Source organism: Oncorhynchus kisutch, linkage group LG21 (assembly GCF_002021735.2).
Source record: "Oncorhynchus kisutch isolate 150728-3 linkage group LG21, Okis_V2, whole genome shotgun sequence".
Classification (NCBI taxonomy): domain Eukaryota; kingdom Metazoa; phylum Chordata; class Actinopteri; order Salmoniformes; family Salmonidae; genus Oncorhynchus; species Oncorhynchus kisutch.
The window spans coordinates 17,868,621-17,888,252 of record NC_034194.2 but is presented as its reverse complement, the minus strand read 5'-3'; the positions used below and the strand labels follow the sequence as shown (position 1 = coordinate 17,888,252).

The 19,632-nt window shown below is 44.3% G+C and overlaps 2 protein-coding genes across 3 annotated transcripts in view; one reads left to right on the top strand and one right to left on the bottom strand.

Annotated features, from left to right (window-relative positions):
* dcbld1 (discoidin, CUB and LCCL domain containing 1) overlaps positions 1-7,512 on the top strand; it is a 46,304-nt gene extending 38,792 nt beyond the window's left edge. The window contains exons 13-15 of the mRNA XM_031800726.1: positions 323-372; positions 773-892; positions 5,640-7,512. Of these exons, the coding sequence (XP_031656586.1) occupies positions 323-372; positions 773-892; positions 5,640-6,214 (745 nt within the window). The 3' untranslated portion in view covers positions 6,215-7,512. The remainder of the gene's footprint in view (positions 1-322; positions 373-772; positions 893-5,639) is intronic.
* Positions 7,513-8,397: 885 nt separating this feature from the next.
* gopc (golgi-associated PDZ and coiled-coil motif containing) lies at positions 8,398-18,860 on the bottom strand. 2 transcript variants are annotated; one of them, XM_031800729.1, is made up of 9 exons: positions 18,126-18,860; positions 14,887-15,051; positions 14,517-14,540; positions 13,495-13,670; positions 13,109-13,274; positions 12,906-13,001; positions 12,614-12,778; positions 12,163-12,337; positions 8,398-11,336 (listed from the first exon to the last, which is right to left on the bottom strand). In XM_031800729.1, the coding sequence occupies exons 1-9, from the start codon at positions 18,393-18,395 to the stop codon at positions 11,218-11,220; spliced, it is 1,356 nt and encodes a 451-aa protein (XP_031656589.1). In that variant the 5' UTR covers positions 18,396-18,860; the 3' UTR covers positions 8,398-11,217. The 2 variants fall into 2 exon arrangements, with proteins under 2 accessions (XP_031656589.1, XP_031656590.1); XM_031800730.1 differs by lacking the exon at positions 14,517-14,540 and having other exon boundaries at positions 18,126-18,739.
* Positions 18,861-19,632: the final 772 nt, after the last annotated feature.

Sequence of the window (19,632 nt, the reverse complement as noted above, 5' to 3'; positions counted from 1 at the left end):
TATTGACGCTTTTTTCCTCGTTTTTCAAGCGAAGGTCTTTCTAACGGAGTATGCGAGCACTCTCATTCGGTTTGGCTGAAGCATGCTAATGCCTTACGGGGTCATCTGTCAGTGTCAGAAGATGTGGCCAGTTGTATGACTCCCCAGAGAGGAGAGGGAGCAAAAGGGAGAGGGGAAAGAGAAATGAGAGAAGGGGTGCTCAGCAGAGCCAGGCAGTGGTGCCTCATCTCCCCCCAGGAGGTTATCAGAGGAATGGGGTGAGGGAGCACCACTGTCCTCCCTGTAACTGGAGTTCACAAAGGCATTTGTCTTTCTGTCACAGGAAGAAGACAAAAGAGAACTCATACGGATCTTCAGATGCCCAGAAACCAGGTCAGTGAACAATTTACATTGTAAAAGATGTCATTCATATTACTGCACATCAAAATTGAATCATTTTTTTTGTGAGAAACAACATGTATGGTGAAGATGAGCCCTAGAATCCTTTGTTTACAAACTGTAGGCAGGATAATCCATGTTATAGTGATACCCAGGCAGTGGACAGGTTACATATCATTCCTTATCATTATGGCTGCTTTAATGAAACTACCAGAGCCCATTTGTTGATCTGTGACAACATGTCTGTGCTGTGTAGTGGGGGGTTGTGGTTAGTGAAAATTCAGTCAGGCCTGGGCTTGCATCTGGGGCTTATATATGTGCTCTCTCTCCAGGCTAGAGTCCTGTCGTTATGTCTGTCTGTGGAGTTGTCTTTTTACTGCCTGCCGGCCCTCAGGTTGCTGGAAGCAGATCAAGCAGCCGTTTGCCAGGCACCAGTCCACAGAGTTCACCATCAGCTACAGTTCAGAGAAAGACCCAATACAGAAACTAGACCTGGTCACCAGCACCATGGCAGGTGAGGACACATGCACTCACTGAGACGTACGTCCATACTCCCACACATCCAATCATCACAACTCAAGAGACTGAGGCACCCATGGAAGTGAATATAGAAGCATTCTGTGGAGGCACCACTAGGGCTGTGGCCGTCACGAAATTTCGTCAGCCAGTGATTGTCAAACAAATAACTGCCAGTCCCACGGTAATTGACCGTTAATGAACATGAACACTTTTAGAATCTCCTGGCTTCCACACACAACCTACAAGCCACTGATGCAGACCTTTGGAACATCTACATTTTAATAAATCCAGTTTAATAAATCCATGTAATATAGCCTACAACTTCACAATAAGTTCTAAAGAAACAGAAACGTCTATTTCAGAAGAACAGAATAGCATACTCTGAGTTGTCTTTATGTTAGGTCCTGATCTGGCTATGCCATATGGCTGTGGGCTACACTAGTTCATTTAGTGGACAAGATTAGCTTAGAATTCCGTTATTTTATATTATTTTACAAAGCTGAATAAAATAGAAAGGATATTTTCTCCAAACAATTTGATGGAGTGCGCACATGCGGCAATTCTGTGTTGAGCGTTTAACAAAGAAATAGGTACTCCTATATGCTTAATTTAGATGAATTAATGTAACTTTAATTGTTCTACAAACATTGGGTTATATGTTTACATTTTTAATACATTGTATGGCTGCATGATGCAACTCCAATGGTTTGAAAAAAGTCGCATTAAAGGCATGAGATCTGCTTTGTTTTTTTTGCGCAGGCTGTACACACTTCATCATTCTCTCATTCACAATTTAACATGCACTTGATAATGCCTCGAATTTCCCACCGGCATCCCGGTTGTGTGGCTGTAACGCCCCCTAAAAAATCCATACCTTTTGTGACTGTTGTACACTGGAGCTAAATATAATAATTAGAATTCCCTTCTCCCTGGGTGCTGTATGCTCCGAAGCACATGGCTCTCAATCACGTGATCCGTTCTTTCTCACAGGCTACAAGTGAAGACCGGCACATTGGAGACACAACTGCTCACACTCTTATCCAATTCCGAGGTGCATATTGAAGATATTGGAAGAACTGTCCACCTTTACTTTGTCAGACAACTAGATGAGTAGGCCTAATGAACAGCAAAAGCACTAGCCAATGTCAACCTATAAATATTCCAAACATAGTCTGGGACAGTTGTGGGATCCGATAAATGCCAAATTAAGAGAACCACTAGCATCAAAAAAACTTTTTTTACACAATGAGGCCGATGCAACAAATCAGAACGTTTAGCTTAAAATGTTGATGAACTATTAGGCTATTTCTTCACATTATAAGCACAGCAATGCACACACGGCAGTAGGCTATAAGCGCAAATGTTTCATTAGCGGAAAACACCATTATCAAAAGTGACCTCAAATGCAATTATGATTCTAATGCTTTTATTAAAGGTGTATTTTTATGGTGAACATTTTCTTCCCCAAACTTGAAACTCATGCATTGCTCATGTATGCCAGTTAGGCAATTATGTACTTAATTTAAAAAAGTTATTTGGCCACTTTTTAGTTGGGATACAAACTATATTAAAACATGGGTGGGTTGCAAAAAAAAAGACTTTGTTTCTTATGCTGGTGGTAATGGATCATTCACAAGTGATAGGCTAGTATTCTCACCCAACAGCCTATTCTTGATTTTAATATTGTCTTTACATAAACTAAATAATAAATGTGTGAAATTTGTTTTGATTTAGAATGGACCATTATCATGCACCTGTCTCAAACAGGGAAAATATATGTAATCTATGCACTTAAATAGAGAATGGAGGATGCTTTTCCCGTGGTTCTTTTTCATGCCTGCCAGGTAGGCTATACTCCTGTTGTAAAGAGAAACAATGTGCTAAATATTAGGGCTGGGCGATATGGCCAAAATCTCATATCCCGATATAAACTCAACAAAAAAAGAAACGTCCTGTCACTGTCAACTGCATTTATTTTCAGGAAACTTAACGTATGTAAATATTTGTATGAACACGACAAGATTCAACAACTGAGACATAAACTGAACAAGTTCCACAGACATGTGACTAACAGAAATGGAATAATGTGTCCCTGAACAAAGGGGGGATCAAAATCAAAAGTAACAGTCAGTATCTGGTGTGGCCACCAGCTGCATTAAGTACTGCAGTGCATCTCCTCCTCATGGACTGCACCAGATTTGCCAGTTCTTGCTGTGGGATGTTACCCCACTCTTCCACCAAGTTCCCAGACATTTCTGGGGGGAATGGCCCTAGCCCTCACCCTCTGATCCAACAGGTCCCAGACGTGCTCAAAGGGATTGAGATCCGGGCAGAACACTGACATTCCGGTCTTGCAGGAAATCGCACACAGAATGAGCAGTATGGCTGTTGGCATTGTCATGCTGGAGGGTCATGTCAGGATAAGCTTGTAGGAAGGGTACCACATGAGGGAGGAGGATGTCTTCCCTGTAATGCACAGCGTTGAGATTGCCTGCAATGACAACAAGCTCAGTCCGATGATGCTGTGACACACTGCCCCAAACTATGACGGACCCTCCACCTCCAAATCGATCCCACTCCAGAGTACAGGCCTCGGTGTAACGATCATTCCTTCGATGATAAACCCGAATCCGACCATCACCCCTGGTGAGACAAAACCATGACTCGTCAGTGAAGAGCACTTTTTGCCAGTCCTGTCTGGTCCAGCGACGGTGGGTTTGTGCCCATAGGCACCGTTGTTGCCGGTGATGTCTAGTGAGGACCTGCCTTACAACAGGCCTACAAGCCCTCAATCCAGCCTATTGTGGACTGTCTGAGCACTGATGCAGGGATTGCGTTCCTGGTGTAACTCGGGCAGCTTGCCCGCTTTGCATGTTATTTTCGCATTTAATACATGTCACAAATCAATTTGCATTTGGTACCTTGGGCAGGGTGTTAGCACCAACTCACGAAACTCCCGTTTCTCGACCGTGTAAATTGGGACCATGTCTTTGCAGATGTAAGTTGTAACGGCAGCTGTTATCTCCTTCCATCTTTGATTCTTTTTCATATGGTTTGCCGCGGGGAAAAGCCTCAGCAAGTTGGGGGTTTGTTTTGAGCACTCTACAAATTTTTGGGGGTCTCATCCATAGACTCACCGTACTGTTTGACATGATTCTTGCGTAGGTGGTAAAATAGGTTAGTGGTATTTGAGCCTATTGTCGGGACCAGCCTGCGGCATATTTTGCAGAGGACTGTTTTCTGGTCCGTGTCAGACTTTTCATACCCAAACCACATCCATGTGACCGAAGTAGCCCCTCTTTTAGGTACGAGCTCCGTGTCTCCGTGCTCTGTCACGTTCACTCTCCATGTTTGTTTGTGTTGCAAATTTCCTTTCACACGGCACGTGTGGAAGAAAGCAAAGCGCCGTCCAACTGACTCAAAATATTGCCGTAAAGTGTGATTTGCGACACAATGAAATAAACGAGAGCTTAATAAATAAAGTATATCGTTTCATATCGTCACACGATATACATCGTCATATCGCCCAGCTCTACTTAATATTAGGAAAAGCCTATAGAAAGCTGATGGGATCCTCCTCTTTTTAGTGGAGGCCATCACTCTGTTTTCTCACCCAATTGCATAGCCTATAGAAATGTTTTAGAATATGAGCTCATGGGCTCTCATGAAGTGTTTGATTTAGATTTTCGATTACATTTGCATTGATGTCAGAGTGATTAGAGGGACAATCGAGTGCTGAGTACCAGTTAGCAAGTTTTGGTAGGTTACTAATGACCATCAGCAGTATCAGAGCCTGGAGAAGCCTAATCACCGTGACTAAATGATCACATTGAATTTGACTCCCTTCATGACTTGTGACTGCCGGTGTGGCGGTAATACAGTCACCGTAACGGCCCTAGGCACCACCACCTGCTATTGAACTTCCATCTTCCTTCAGGAGAGGCTGGGTTACTTGTATTGATCCATAATTACTCCATCATCCAGGCAGTGTGTGGTGGTGAACTCTGAAAGTCAAGCTCTCCACTCTTTACAGACAACTCCATTCACAGTAACTGTGACCCTTCTCGCGCACACAATTCTCTGCTTTACAGTTCTCTGCTCACTCCATGGCCAAGGTAATCTAGAACTCATTGTAAGCTCCTGGCTCAGTGTGTGAACCGACCATACAAAGTAAGAAGACATCACACAATGGCCTGTAAAGCCAGTTGACGATCCTCTCTTCTCTGGCTCTTATCAGTAATTACATGTAATTCTGGGTAAGCTGGAGAGGGTTTGATCATTAAAGCTGGAGCCAGCAGGAGGCTAGCCGGTGTAATCCTTGACTTTGGAAAGTCCTCTACTAGTCTGCTGAATAGTTCCTGACAGGCTGAGAGGCAGCCAGATGAATAATGGTCTACTGCTACTGTTAATAATCCACAGCTTCCCTTCAGGGCACCAATTATTGATGATTCACATACTCTGCCAGGGTTGAATATTCTATATTTAGATAGATCACAGGCTCCCTGTGCACTGTTAACCTGCTACCTGTATATACAGAGAAATCAAAGAGATAATGTCCGTGTTGAAAAAGTGGTGTCCTTTTGATCTATAACAGAGTCATGTTATTCATTATAACTGAGTGAAAACAATTTTTTGATTTGGTGTTTTAATATGCTCATTCCAAAACAGATTGTCATGTTTGATCACCGGTAATAAAGTTGGTAGTATTCTGTTCTTAAGTGACCTGTGTCCTTGTCCTCCAGAGTACCAGCAGCCTCTGATGATTGGGGTTGGCACAGTGGCCAGGAAGGGCTCTACGTTCCGGCCTATGGACACGGAGACCAAAGAGGATCCTAGCAACCCCTCCACCCACTACGACTACCTGCACACAGCCAACCAGTATGCCCTGCCTCTCACCAACCAGGAGCCAGAGTACGCCACACCCATCATCGAGCATCACACCTTCCACAAGGACGGGTTCCTCCCCGACCCGGCTAGTTACAGCGTCCCAGGTGTGGTCCTCAGCAAGACCCCATCCTTTAAAGCCCTGGACAGGAAGGCAGGGGTGGGCTCCTCCGGGGGCTACCAGATGCCCCAGCTCAAAATAGACCGGGGACACAGTAACTCTGAGGGGGTCTATGACAGCCCCAAGGTGAACAAGCCTGTGGGCCAGAGCAGTGGCCTCTCAGACTACCAGAGGCCCCAGGCCAAGCCGGCCGTGCTGGAAACCTACTCCACCCCCAGGGACTGTGTGAGGGTGGCTCCCACCATGGGCCACAGGCCGGACCATAGACCGGACCATAGACCAGACCCTGAGGGCAGTTCTGGAGGAACCTGAAGATGGAACATGTCTGGGACTACAGGACTAAACTGTGATTTTGATCAGTTCACGGCCATTTTGGACTGAGCTTACTGTAGCAAACACAAGCGCTAAATTATTTCTCAACTAACTTTCAGGAATGTGGGAGACGACAGTGCTTGTATCTGGGGCTGTGCTGGCAGACATTTTGTGAATAAGAAAATACAGATGGTTACTTCAACTGTCCTATTTCTTTTAAGGGTTGGGGTGATTTGATTAAAAAGCAAATGGTGATGGAGACAGGAAATATCCTGAAAATGGGAAAATACCTCTCCTTATTCTCAACTGTGACTGATGCTTGTGACTGTAACATACATTACGAAATAATGTGACTTCGTTCCTTAACTGTACAGTATATTTTGAGGTCACGATAAAGCTTTCAGAATCTCTCGGTCTGAGGTTAAGCTGCTGTCAGCAGGGAAGCATAGAGGAAGCAGAGTGCTTTATTAAATAAAGCAGCACCCCAGTTAAAAGTGGTAGATTTGTCCCCAGCGGGTCCTACTATAGGATGTTTAACAAAGTCAGTCCGTGCTCTTAACAAAGAATTGTAAGTACACAATGTGAATGAAGTGACTGAAAGGACTGGTGTCACCGCATGGTGTCCCCCACAATGGGGGCTTTGTCACCATGTTGCAGGGGGCTCTGAAGCCGACGGCTGCATCGCTGCTCTGTGTCAGTCTGGAGGCAGATCTGGTCAGTGGGATCAGCGAGCCAATGAAAAGGCAACAGGAGAGTGTTTACAGTTAGTCTGGCGTATTGAGAAACGCCCGGCAGGGGATTTAGGGGAGTAAACTGGACTGTAACACATCACAGAGCGGTGTTTTTCAGATGCTCTGTTTAGCTGGACAAGGTGAACTACTATACAGGCCAGATCCATTTAAATGGATGTTGAATACAAAGCCATGTTGAATGGTACCGATACTACAGTCTAGTCGATTGTGTATAGGTGTGTACATACAAGGGCATAGTTTGAAAATGTATATTGCCAAGAAGAAAGAAAAAAGAAATGGAATAAATGCTGTCGACTGCATTTAAAGCACCTGTGCGTGTGGTGTTGCTGCTGTGTACTGAAGACAGAACTTGGGATCGAGCTAAGAACTCTTTTTCATTTCTGTGAAATATTTTTGGGAGATCTTTTCAGCTGGGTTGTATGTACATGTACTGCGAGAAGTTATTCTCTTCAGACTCTCTCTGTGATGTCACTCTTTCAAAACGTTCTGTGTGTCTACTGCATGTTGGCTGTAAGCTGAGCCCTGAATAAAAACACCAGCAGTTGACTTCTTCATGTCAAGGTCTCTTTACTATGTGAAAATGTGTTTCTCAGCAGCCGTAGCCTCGGCCCTAGGATGCCCGGCATTCCAGTCCCAGCGCCCAAAGAAGCAGGAAGTTTGCAGGACCCCCCCCACCTCCACTCAGCCTGTCTGTCTGTGGAGGAATGTGGCAGTTTGGTGTCAGTCGTGGGGAAGCAGCTGATGATCAGCCACACTACTGCTGCCCAGTCCTCCCAGCTATGGGCCCACCTGAGGGGAGAGAGCCGTGTTGTGGGGGGTATGACGGCCTATCTGAGGACCCTGATAACACGTCACTGGTCTCTTCAGAAGCGGGGGGGTTAGGGTGATGGTCTGATGGAGATAGACTTGGCTTGAGTAGAGCCTGTTTTGTGGCTGTGATGAGTGTGTGTGTGTGTGTGTGTGAGGTGGTGTCTGCCAGTGGCCTCGGGTTGGTCGTTCACACAGGGGTGTGGAACACTGTTTACACCTCCAAGCTAAAGCTACATGAAAGCTCAGACTCGGAGCAGCTCTCTGCGAACACACTGCTCCTAGCTATTCAGCTTATCCCCTCAAATTCCAGTCATGTCTCTTCTTGCAGACTGCTGACTTTGTTCATATGAGCTTGAAGAGTATGGCCTTTTCTCAATTGCATACTACTCGAGACCTCTGTATCCTTAAAACCAATTGGATGAGAAAGCCTGATGTCCCTCCCCTCTGACCTTCTCCAATGGGTTTTGAGGAGATGAAAGGACGTGAGGGGTATGCAATTGATTGAAAGCCTATCTGTTTTGTACTGTGCCTCCCATCGAAACAGCTTAAACGGTTCAAATCTAAAATTGCAGCCTATTAAAGTATTTGGCTTTTTTTTTTAAACTATAACTAAAATCATCAGCAGTTTGAATAACTTTTAATTCGCAACATTTCATGTATGTATAAACTCAGACTGTACCGACTGGTTCTACAGTTTACATCGCCCCCTGGTGTTCATTGTGGTTCACTGAACAAAAGCAATATTATAGTAACAAACAGATCAGAAAAAATAACCTTCCACTTAATCGTTCCGTTCCTCATTCAAACATTTGGATCTTCACATTTCAACCTAGTGAAGATTGAATCCTTCAAGAGATTGAGCCCTGACGGCAGGGCGGGCTATCCACAGACCACATTGGGCAAATACATTTGTTCATTTAATGTTATACATTACGTACAGATATTTCAGAGACCCCTTTTAATAAAATAACATTAAGAAAACAAGGTCGGGTAAAAAAAACTGTGTACATAAAGGGAGCTTTTGTTCCTTCTGGCGAAATCCCTGGCAACAAGCGGAAAGATGAACATTCTTTATGGCATGACATGCAGCGCCAGTGTTGGGATGACGCCTCGGTCTCTAGTGCCGCTCTCATTTCACTAACGTTAAGCAGGGTGTGGACACGTCCTTCATGCAGAGCATTTGAGTTAGATCAAAGCGCAATTTACATCCAAAACCGGACCTGCAGTTTAGCCTCACTGATAAGAAATGGCCATGAATGAGATCAACATTAGAACACAAGGCTGCAGATTGTCATGACACCCCCCCCATGGGGGTACATTTGTAATAAGTAGAGATGCTACTACAGTAGCTAAATTCCAATATGATCTACAAAAATTCTTATTTTAAAATCGCTAATACATTAATATAGCATATACAGATTTATTTATATAATCTAAGATGATAGTTTGTGAATTTGAATAAATGGATCGTGCATAAAAACATTCTATTGCTATTATCCTTTGCATATACAGAAACCTTTTGGTTGTGTAAAATGAATTGAATAAAGCTAGAAAACAAACCCCCGTCACTCAGATAAGGTTACCAACCTATGACGGACTGTACATATTTTTTTTCTATTGTGTTATTGACTGTACGTTTGTTTATGTGTGTGTTTTTGTCGCACTGCTTTGCTTTATCTTGGCCAGGTCGCAGTTGTAAATGAGAACTTGTTCTCAACTAGCCTCCCTGGTTAAATAAAGGTGTTCTCAACTAGCCTCCCTGGTTAAATAAAGGTGTTCTCAACTAGCCTCCCTGGTTAAATAAAGGTGTTCTCAACTAGCCTCCCTGGTTAAATAAAGGTGTTCTCAACTGGCCTCCCTGGTTAAATAAAGGTGAAATAAATACATTTAAAGAAGATATCAGAACCCAGTGCAGCAGACACACTGTTGTCAGTCATCTTTGGGTCCTAACGAGTCTGAAGACAGTTTGACTGCCACTGACAGTAGAGAAGGGTGGGGAAAACCAACCAACGATGGACTTTTGGGAGATACATCCAAAAGGCAAGATATGTACTTTGTTAAAAGGGACTAGAACAAAGGAGAAATCCTAGTTGAGTTTAAGAGGGGAAAAATAAAGACATTGCACCTCTGATTTTGGTCAACGTGACAACAACTGAAAAGACAAAAGTCTCCCTTATCTGTCTTTTTGAGTTGTCCCCCTGACCGCTCACTTCCTCTTACAGGACTCAATTTGCAGTGCTTTATACACACACAAATCATATCATTGTCCGTGTAATGATGAAGATATAGCCCAACTTTGCAAAAACACTGGTCAGTTCAACACCATTAACTATGATAATGCCCTTTTAGTAGAAGAGCTGTTTGAAAAGATCACCTGACATTTCAGCCAGTTTTGGTGGGATGGAGTTTTTGCCTGCCTGTTGACATCACCAGGTGGTAAATTTGTTAGACCAATAAGAAAGAGTTCCAAAACCTCTCTGCCAATAACAGCTAGTTTTTACCTCCTCACTCAAACCACTCAGACAGTTCTAGCAAAATTAGCTTGAGAAACTGCTCTTGCTAAGGAGCAATTTGCTTCTATTTAACCATTTTAATTGATTGCTACCCAGAAATTATTTTATATTGAGTTTTTATATATATATATATATTTTTTTTTAACTGAGCCATTAAAGAAAAACATTGTGTAATGAGTGCTCAGAGGACTGAAAAACAGATGTATCCAGCATTTAAACACTGAACTATGGTGACATTATGTGATACCATTGATCAAACACAGATGGAACACCCTCATAGCTGATATAGTTAGAATTCTTTCCCTGTACATTCTGTTTTGACATACAGTAGGTGAATGTAGCTCTCTCATATTATGAACACTAAGGACTAGGCCTACTGGTAGGTGGATCTAAGAGCGGTGCAGGTTTGACGTGGTATTCAACATCGATACCATAAATCAGTGGTAGAAGATGAACATTCAAATTGAGAGAAAAACCCTCATCTACAGTAGCTACATGTGGAAGAGAGAAATAAAAGCCAACATTTATGAATGGAGAAGATCTTTCTCGGCCTTGTAAAATAGTATTCATTACCAGCAGGGCAGTCCCAGTAAGGTAGTGTCGTCAGTATGGGGGCAAAAAGGATCAGTAACTATACGCAAACAGAGAAAAATACCACTCAGTTGAGAGATCTACCATCTTCTCCAAACTAGACCCACATCCTCTCCTCAATATCGGGTCTCATCTAATTGGCTCCTCACCACTGCACGAAGATAGTGACGTGAATTCAACAGAGCTCCGAGTGTGTTTCCATAACAACTTAATGATGAGTCAACTCTATCCCCACATATATCCTCCGGGAGAATCTGGTGCAGGCCAGTCTCTCAAATCTCATACAGTATAGTACACAAACACACATGCACTTCAGTCTTTCAGCCCCCCCTTCACTCTATGACGAGCTCTCTCCGGACTCAGCAGCCTTAGACAGGGTCTCCTCCGATGTGGTCTCACTGGAGATCCCGGTGTCTCCGTTCTCCGGGCTGTCACTCACGGACATCTTCTCCAGAGCTGCAGCAGTAGGCACAGAGACAGAGACATAGAGAGACAGAGAGACAGAGAGAGAGAGAGAGAGACAGAGAGACAGAGAGACAGAGAGACAGAGAGACAGAGAGACAGACAGACAGACAGAGAGAGAGACAGAGAGAGAGACAGAGAGACAGAGAGAGAGACAGAGAGAGAGACAGACAGAGAGAGACAGACAGACAGAGAGACAGAGAGAGAGACAGAGAGAGACAGACAGAGAGACAGAGAGACAGACAGACAGAGAGACAGACAGAGAGACAGAGAGACAGACAGAGAGACAGAGAGACAGACAGAGAGACAGACAGAGAGACAGACAGAGAGACAGACAGACAGAGAGACAGACAGAGAGACAGACAGACAGAGAGACAGACAGAGAGACAGAGAGACAGACAGAGAGACAGAGAGACAGAGAGACAGACAGAGAGACAGAGAGACAGAGAGACAGACAGAGAGACAGAGAGACAGAGAGACAGACAGAGAGACAGACAGAGAGACAGACAGAGAGACAGACAGAGAGACAGAGAGACAGAGACGGACATGAATACTCTCTCTTTACTGGAGGATCTACCATCACATTCTGTGGGCCTTTCAGGTGGATGAAACACTACATTTTCGGTTCATTCCCATATGGCATTTTGGCACTCTTTGAAGTCCATTTTCACATTAACACAAAGACTCCCATTTGTATAAAGCAAGCGAAATGTGAAGACAACATTGTTTAAAATGCACGCACATTAAAATAAAGCCATACTACTATGAAAACAATGTGTTTGTTTTCTATGAATAATGAGGTACAGTAGACATAACATACCTTGTAGCGATGCGGAGTCTGCGGTGCCGTTGTTCCTGCTGGCGGCTGACCCCTCCTCCAGCTCATCTAGGTAGAGCCGGTAGCGATGGCCGCCGTCATCCTCATACTCCACGTTCTCATCGTCAGAGTCCACCTCCGGGGCTACGTACACAACCTCAAACTCTATCTCTCCCCTCTGGAGGAGACACACACACCATAGAGGGTGAGACATTTGTTGGTTTGCTGAGGCATGATTAACTGTCCGTCCGTCCCCCCCCCCCCCCCCCCCTGTTTTACTTAGAATGGTCCCTTAGTGTACATGTACCAACGCTTCAATGCAGTCATTATGTCATACATGTATAGCATGACAACCAACATAACAAAGCAACCATATCTGGACCAGCAGGCTAAGTTTGCCTGAATTCAAGATGCGAGCACTCAGCCCTTCTCTCTCCCAGGAGCCGAGTCTGACCTGTTGTGAGAGGATGGTGACGGCTTCCTTGTGTTTGGCGTCCCTCAGGTTGATGCTGTTGACAGCCAGGATGGCATCACCCACATGGAGCCCCCCACAGCGCTCCGCAGGCTGGGTAGGATGGATCTCTGAGATCAGGATGGGCACCCCGTGTTCCTTACCACCCTTTCCATCCGGAAATAAGACATACACACATATATTAAGGTATGGACCATGACAGATGAGCAACACACTACGGGTTAAGACATAGCATTTAACACTTTCTGGTTTGGGCTAAATTGGTGGAGGTTACCGTGATTGAAATTCCAAGTCCCTCGTGATCTTCTTTGGCCAGCACTACTTTACGAATAGGACCAACTCCTTGGGTCTTCTTCAGTACATCTGTTTCCTGAGGGAGAGATCAAACAGGCAAATAAATAGTGAAAAGCAAACAGTAAAAATACCTTAACTACAATTAAGATCAATCCCCTAGCGATGGCTCTGATGTCCACTCACATGCCCTACTGGAGAAGGTAGGGGTTTCTTGGGATCGTTGCGCCCCCTGCAGGCTCGGATGACTGTCTTGTGGCGGTGGAGGTGGATCTCAGCCTCCAGCTGGTTCCATAGTTTGTCATGAGCGGGCCCCTTCATGTCCCGACCCAGTAACTGGATCTGCTGAACTCTGGAGACAATGGACACAAAGACAACCAGTTACCAATGCCAGCATTATTGGTTTCAGGTAGTCCCTCCCTATTTCAAATCTGCTTGCTTCTGTTTGTGGAAAAATGGATATGGCCCTGATCAGGGGTTAAATTGGGAATTTGGAGGGGAAGATCCTATTTGCGTTATGTCAAGATTAGGGTTGGAGCTGGAGCTAGGGTTGGAGCTGGAGCTAGGGTTACCTTCCAGCCAGCTCTTTGTCCAGGTACTTGGCTGCCAGTCTGGCCCCATAGACCTCAGCCTGCAGTACGGCGATGTGCCTGCGGAGGGCCTCATTCTCCTTCTTATGCAGCTTGACCTCTGCCTCCAACTTCACTTCCTTCACCTTCTCCTTCTTGTTGTCCTGCAGCTCCCTCTCCTGTCACACACACACACACACACACACACACACACACACACACACACAAAGATAAATGGTTGAGTTAAACTCTACAGAGAAAGATAGAGTGCAAGTGCTTTACTCCGGTCAGCTTTGGCACTTTGCTGTACAGAGACCCCTCCCTGCTCCACTGAGGAGTCAGAGAGAATGGGCCATGACTGGAGGTTGGAGCAATCTCCTCTGATCAACATTAGAGGAAGCGCAGTCGACAGGCACTGCAGCCGGCCCGCAGGGCAGGGAGCAGGAAAAGAGCAGTCCACTCCTGCATCCTCACCGGCTGGGCTGCAGCCACAAAGACCATGTCACAGACCAACATGGATACAATACACAGTATCGGTGAAGCAGAAATTAAATATCTACTTGGCGACAAAATACACGCAAACAAGATAGGTGACTGTGGGTTTGGCTGTCATAAGTTCAAAGCATTGACACTTCTGCTGATTAAGAACGAACAACACACAAACTGGGTTACTCACACACACACACATCCTGGAAATCATTGACTTCCCTTTGCGCTTTTTTGACAATTGAAACTAAACACATTCCAAGTATCAAAATATGCACGTTCCAATCAAATGGGGCAACACGGACATACATGAATAGGCAATAACAGACAATGTAACAAAGCTACAATAATTCCAGATCAGTTGTCACTGTCAGTCATTGCTAGCGTGAGCCCCATAGGCAGCCTGTTGGACTTGTTGATGAACTGTTGTTAGCAAGAGCAGGAAAAGACAGAACTTGAGGGTGGTATGAGTACAGACACAGACGCACAGCTATCCCCAACCAAAAAAACAGACACACAGAGGACATGCACACACTTACCATCTCCTCCACTGAGGGAACAGGCTTAAGGTGAGAAGAACAGAGAAGGGGTCAGAGGTTAGAAAATCACAGCCAAGCAGTGGGGAAGAATGCGACCATTTACCACTTTACAGGCCCACTGGAACCTTAGCAGGTATACCATAAAATAATTTAGCAGTCCGAAGATTCAGGTACAGTAACACATCAACAACGGTAAAAAAAAAAAAAAGATTAAAAAGGTATTTGTATTTCTTCCCAAGAATGTCCAAGACGCATACAGGTAGTTTTATTCTCGGACGGAACAGCGACATAAGAAACCATGATAGGACGTACGTAGTAGAAACTAGAGCGAGAGTCGTGTGGGTGTAAGGTTGTGTGGTCGGTGCCCTACCATCCTGTCTTTGATGGAGTCCGAGTCCACGGTCTGCCCAGCCTTGGCGTGAAGCTGCAGCTGCATGGCATGGAGCTGGAGGAGCTGGTCGTGAACCTCCCTCTCCACCACCACCCTCTCTGCCTGCACGTCAGTCAGCTCTGATCGCAGGCCAACCAGCTGAGCCTGGAGGAGAGAGGGAGAGAGTCAGACAGACAGAGTTACATAATTGTACGCTTCTTCAGACTTCCTAGATTCTTAGGAACCCTCATCATCATGTATGTTTAGTCAAGTCAAGTGTACCAGGCCCAAATCATTATCCCAGCACGGATCAAATTCCATTTTTCCCGTTTTACATTTCCACTCTGTTCTCCATCAGATTTTACAATGCTATTTTTCTTAGAAAGCAGGCTCCTTGTTATTCAAGCCTGAAGGAATTGTGCCAAAATGAATTGGCCTTACAGATCTTGCGCTGAAGGTTGTCTATTGTACACAACAAAACCCTGGGAGAAAAAAAATATATATTTGTGCTCGTCTCTGGAGCTTATTCAGCTTGACAACACGGGAAGCAGAGTGGAGTGCAGAGAACAATTCATCTATTTATTTATGGCATTGAAATGGGGCCACCTGCATGTCACAGCTGTAGGAATGAATTGATCCACAGTATGCTTTGAATAAGGTTAGGATTCACTCCACCTATGATGATAAAAGAGGAGTGTGATTATATCACGTGAATCTACCTGAATACTAAACTACCCATCTCCTAAATGATTTATCAATCATCATCCTCAGACAGAGACTCATCTATCATTGCAGTAATCAGGCAGGCCTTCATTATAATAGAGACCCAGTCTAAATCAAACAGGCCTAGAATATTCTACAGTACAACCCACCATTTAAGACAGTTTAGCCTGTATTTACTCCTCAAATGTAGGGTAGGAGGGGGAAAAAAAGTTTAAATAATTCAGGACATTAGGAGTGTGTGTGTCTGTTTGCTGACCACTTTTGCCTCTATTCAGACTGAGACAGCCCACATGTCTGGACACGCAGGTGGCAGTATGCTACATCAGGAGAAACATTAGCCTACACAGTGCAGCTGCTGACATCGCACGCCAAACCAACCGACAAAATACAAAGACACATACAGACACGGACATACACACGCATGCAAGCAGACAAATGCACACACACACACACGTCAAAAAGGGGCAGGACTTCCTGATGTGACACAGAGTGTTGGGCAAGTGTGGAATGTGTGTCTCGTGGTTGGAGTCTCTATATCCTTGCTCCTAAACACTGTGCTCTCGAAGCATGAAGGAAGGAAAAAACAGGCGTCCGGCTGACCTCTTCCTGATAAACAATACCTGAGTAACAGACCGGAGATGAGGATGAGGAAGTCTTAATAGCTGAGCAATCACTTTTTTATGTTTGGTAATCAATAAAAGTGTAGTAGGGCAGGCCTAAATAGGGCTGTTGCGGTGACCGTATTACCTCCGAATCGGCAGTCACGAGTCATGAGGGCAGTCAAATTCCAAGTGACCGTATAGTCACGGTGATTAGGCTTCTCCAAGCTCTGATACTGCTGGTCATTAGTAACCTACCAAACTTGCTAACTGCCTGGTACTCAGCACTCTATTGTCCCTCTAATCACTGACGACAATGCAAATGTATTTGAAAATCTAATCAAACACTTCATGAAAACCCTTGAGCTCATGCTGAGCAACATTTCAATAGGCTATGCAATTGCGTGAGAAAACAGAGTGATGGCCTCTACTAAAAAGAGGAGAATCGCACCAGCTTTCTATTGGCTAGGCCTACTATATTTATTTCTCAACTTCCCTAATATTAAGCACTTTGCTTATATTTACAACAGGAGTATAGCCTACCTGCCTGGCATGAAAATAAACCATGGAGAAAAGTGTCTTCCATCCGCTATTTAAGTGCATAGATGACATTTATTTTTTTCCCCGATGCCCCTGTTTCGATACATGTGCATGATAATGGTCCATTCTAAAACAAAACAAAATGCATACATAAGTGCCAGTCAAAAGTTTGGACACAACTACTCATTCCAGGGTTTTTCTTTATTATTTTCTACATTGTAGAATAATAGTGAAGACATCAAAACTATGAAATAACACATATGGAATCATGTAGTAAACAAATATTTATTTCTCGCACAGAATAGGTTGACTTTTGTACTATGGGGGATAGTAGATTGACATAGGCTAGTGCTTTTGCTGTCCATTATGCCTACTCGTCTTGTTGGCTGAAGAAAAGTAAATGTGGACGTTCTTCCAATATCTTCAATATGCACCTCGGAATTTGATCCGAAGCGTCTGTCTTCACTTGTAGCCTGTGAGAAAGACCCGATCGCGTGATGGAGCACGCAGCACTCAGGGAGAAGGGCACAATGGCCACTGGCCGCAAAAGGCATGGATTCTTTTGGGCCTTTGATGTATATTTAGCATGGGCTTCTGACCTACCCTTCCTGCTATAAACCCGATACCTGACATGGGGGCAACCACCATCTAATATGACCATTGTATCAACCTACCATTAGCTCATAAAACTACTGTAGGCCGGTAGAAAGTATGTAACAATGCCGATCTAACCTATTTTCTCTAAATATATCTTAGAATCATTTTAAATGGTCACACACTCTGCCATTGGACAGAAAACTGAGGCACTTCGCAAATTGCATGATAGCGGATTTTCCACAAATGTTGTTTACTTTAGCCACGTCAAATAGCCTAATAGGCAATGACGTTCTGGTGTTGTTGGGGGCCAACTGCTGGTGTAAAGCCAGATTTCCTGGCCTCAGAAATATATTGAGCTGAAGCTGAAGGCTGAAATGCAGTATTGATTTACATGCAGTAATAAGAGCTCTATGGTAGTCAGGAATTGCTGGGAAAGTCTTGTTGACAGAGTCAACTACACTCCTGATCAAACATTCATTAATGTGAGCATGGTGAGGTCATACGTGGAGTAAGGGATAGCATGATCCTTCATTTTGTTTCTCTCATCAATAGATTTGGCAACGTGGCGGGGCACTCAAATCGTGTGTGTGTGATGCCTGATTAGCTATGTCAATTAGCTATTTCAATTGACAGTTAGCTGGATGGGCAGAGACAGCACTGTCATGGAAAGTGACATTCTGACAAGATATTTAATAATTCATACATAACCAGCATACCCTTACATACCAGATGATCATACACATACTTTTTAACATTGATACAAGAAAAGCTTGTGCTCACCTCGACTTTGTGATTAAGTTGAAAAATCGTCTGGGCTTTGTGGCAAAGCTGAGCAAAACAGGAGCTGAGACTTGTCATCTTTTGACGACCCTCGTAGGTGATGTCAGCTTGATCTGGATCGATTTCTCCCAGTAGTAAATCGACGTCAACAAACGCCTTGTCAAACTCCTTCTCCAGAACCTCAAGCCACCGAAACATGGACATCCCCGTGCCTGGACTGACCAGGGCAGTGCCCTGGGCTGACGGAGAGACACCGGCCGAGGCAGACATTTCAACAGTGCAGGCTAAAGGCTTTAGCTAAATCTAGCTGGCTAACCTAGCCGCTTCTTTTCACAAATAAAAACAGCGCTTTGCCTTTGTATGTTTACTGAATCGTAATACTTGAGTTACACCGTACTCTAAATGCCCAAATCATACGAAACAGTTACCTTCCAGAAAAGACTAGCTAAATTGAATGAACTTCGTTCTTTCCCAACCCCTAATCATATCAGGAAATCCGAAATCGGATATGGATCATAGCTATCAGAGATAAAACAGGAAGCGAGACATCTCACTCGCTCCTTTTTTTCTGGTTCATATACAAATCAATGAACTAAGCGGACCAGACCCAGCTGCTAATGCATTGGTGCCTATGGGAGAAACACCCCTTAAGCAGACCGGAACTGTGACCATTTTTTCCAATTGTAAACGGCCTGAGTGGGACATCTTTATTTATCCGCCGCATTTTAAAGCTATGAATCGACTACAACAGTCTGCCACACAGCAGAGAAAAATATATCGATAGCAGAGATAGTCGATCTCTGTTGAACTTTGGGACAGTTTACAGCGAAGAGGCGAAGCGGAGTAAAAGCAGAGTTGAAATTCCAGTGTTGGTGTTTCAGTGTTGGTAGAAGAAAACATCACAGCTGTATCAAGTACAGAAAGACAAATGCAGCGGTTCATAGATGTGAGCACCTGTGTTATGAGAGCAAGAAGAGACGTATTGAAAAGTTAAAGAAGCATGGATATGTCTTAAAGAGAAAGGGGGAGTCAGGAGAAGCTATGGATGAGTTCTCTACCTTTACAAAAAACTATTACAGCTTTGAAAGTGCAGTAATTGCAGTTGACTGTGGTATTTTGGACACAGTAATTGCAGAATAACTGCAGTGTACTGCACTCTTATTGCCGTTACACTGCAAAATTACTGCATAAAAGTATTTTGGATGCAGTATTTGCATCATACTGTAGTGCACTGGAGTTATACTGCACTCTGACTGCAATCTTTTTTCGTAAGGGCATGTTTGAGATGACAAGGGTGTTTGAGATGACAAGGGTGTTGGAGGGCTGCAGGCGGACTGCTCCTCGAGGGTGTGTTATGTGATATTTAAGCACGCACCGGACAGTGTGTTGGAAGCTGTGTTAGGGTTGTTTAATATGCTGTGGATGACTGGCGTGGTACCTGCTGGGTGTAAATGTGCTGTGGTGTTGCCGTTTGTAAAACTAGGTAAAAATGCTGCTAGGGCGTGCA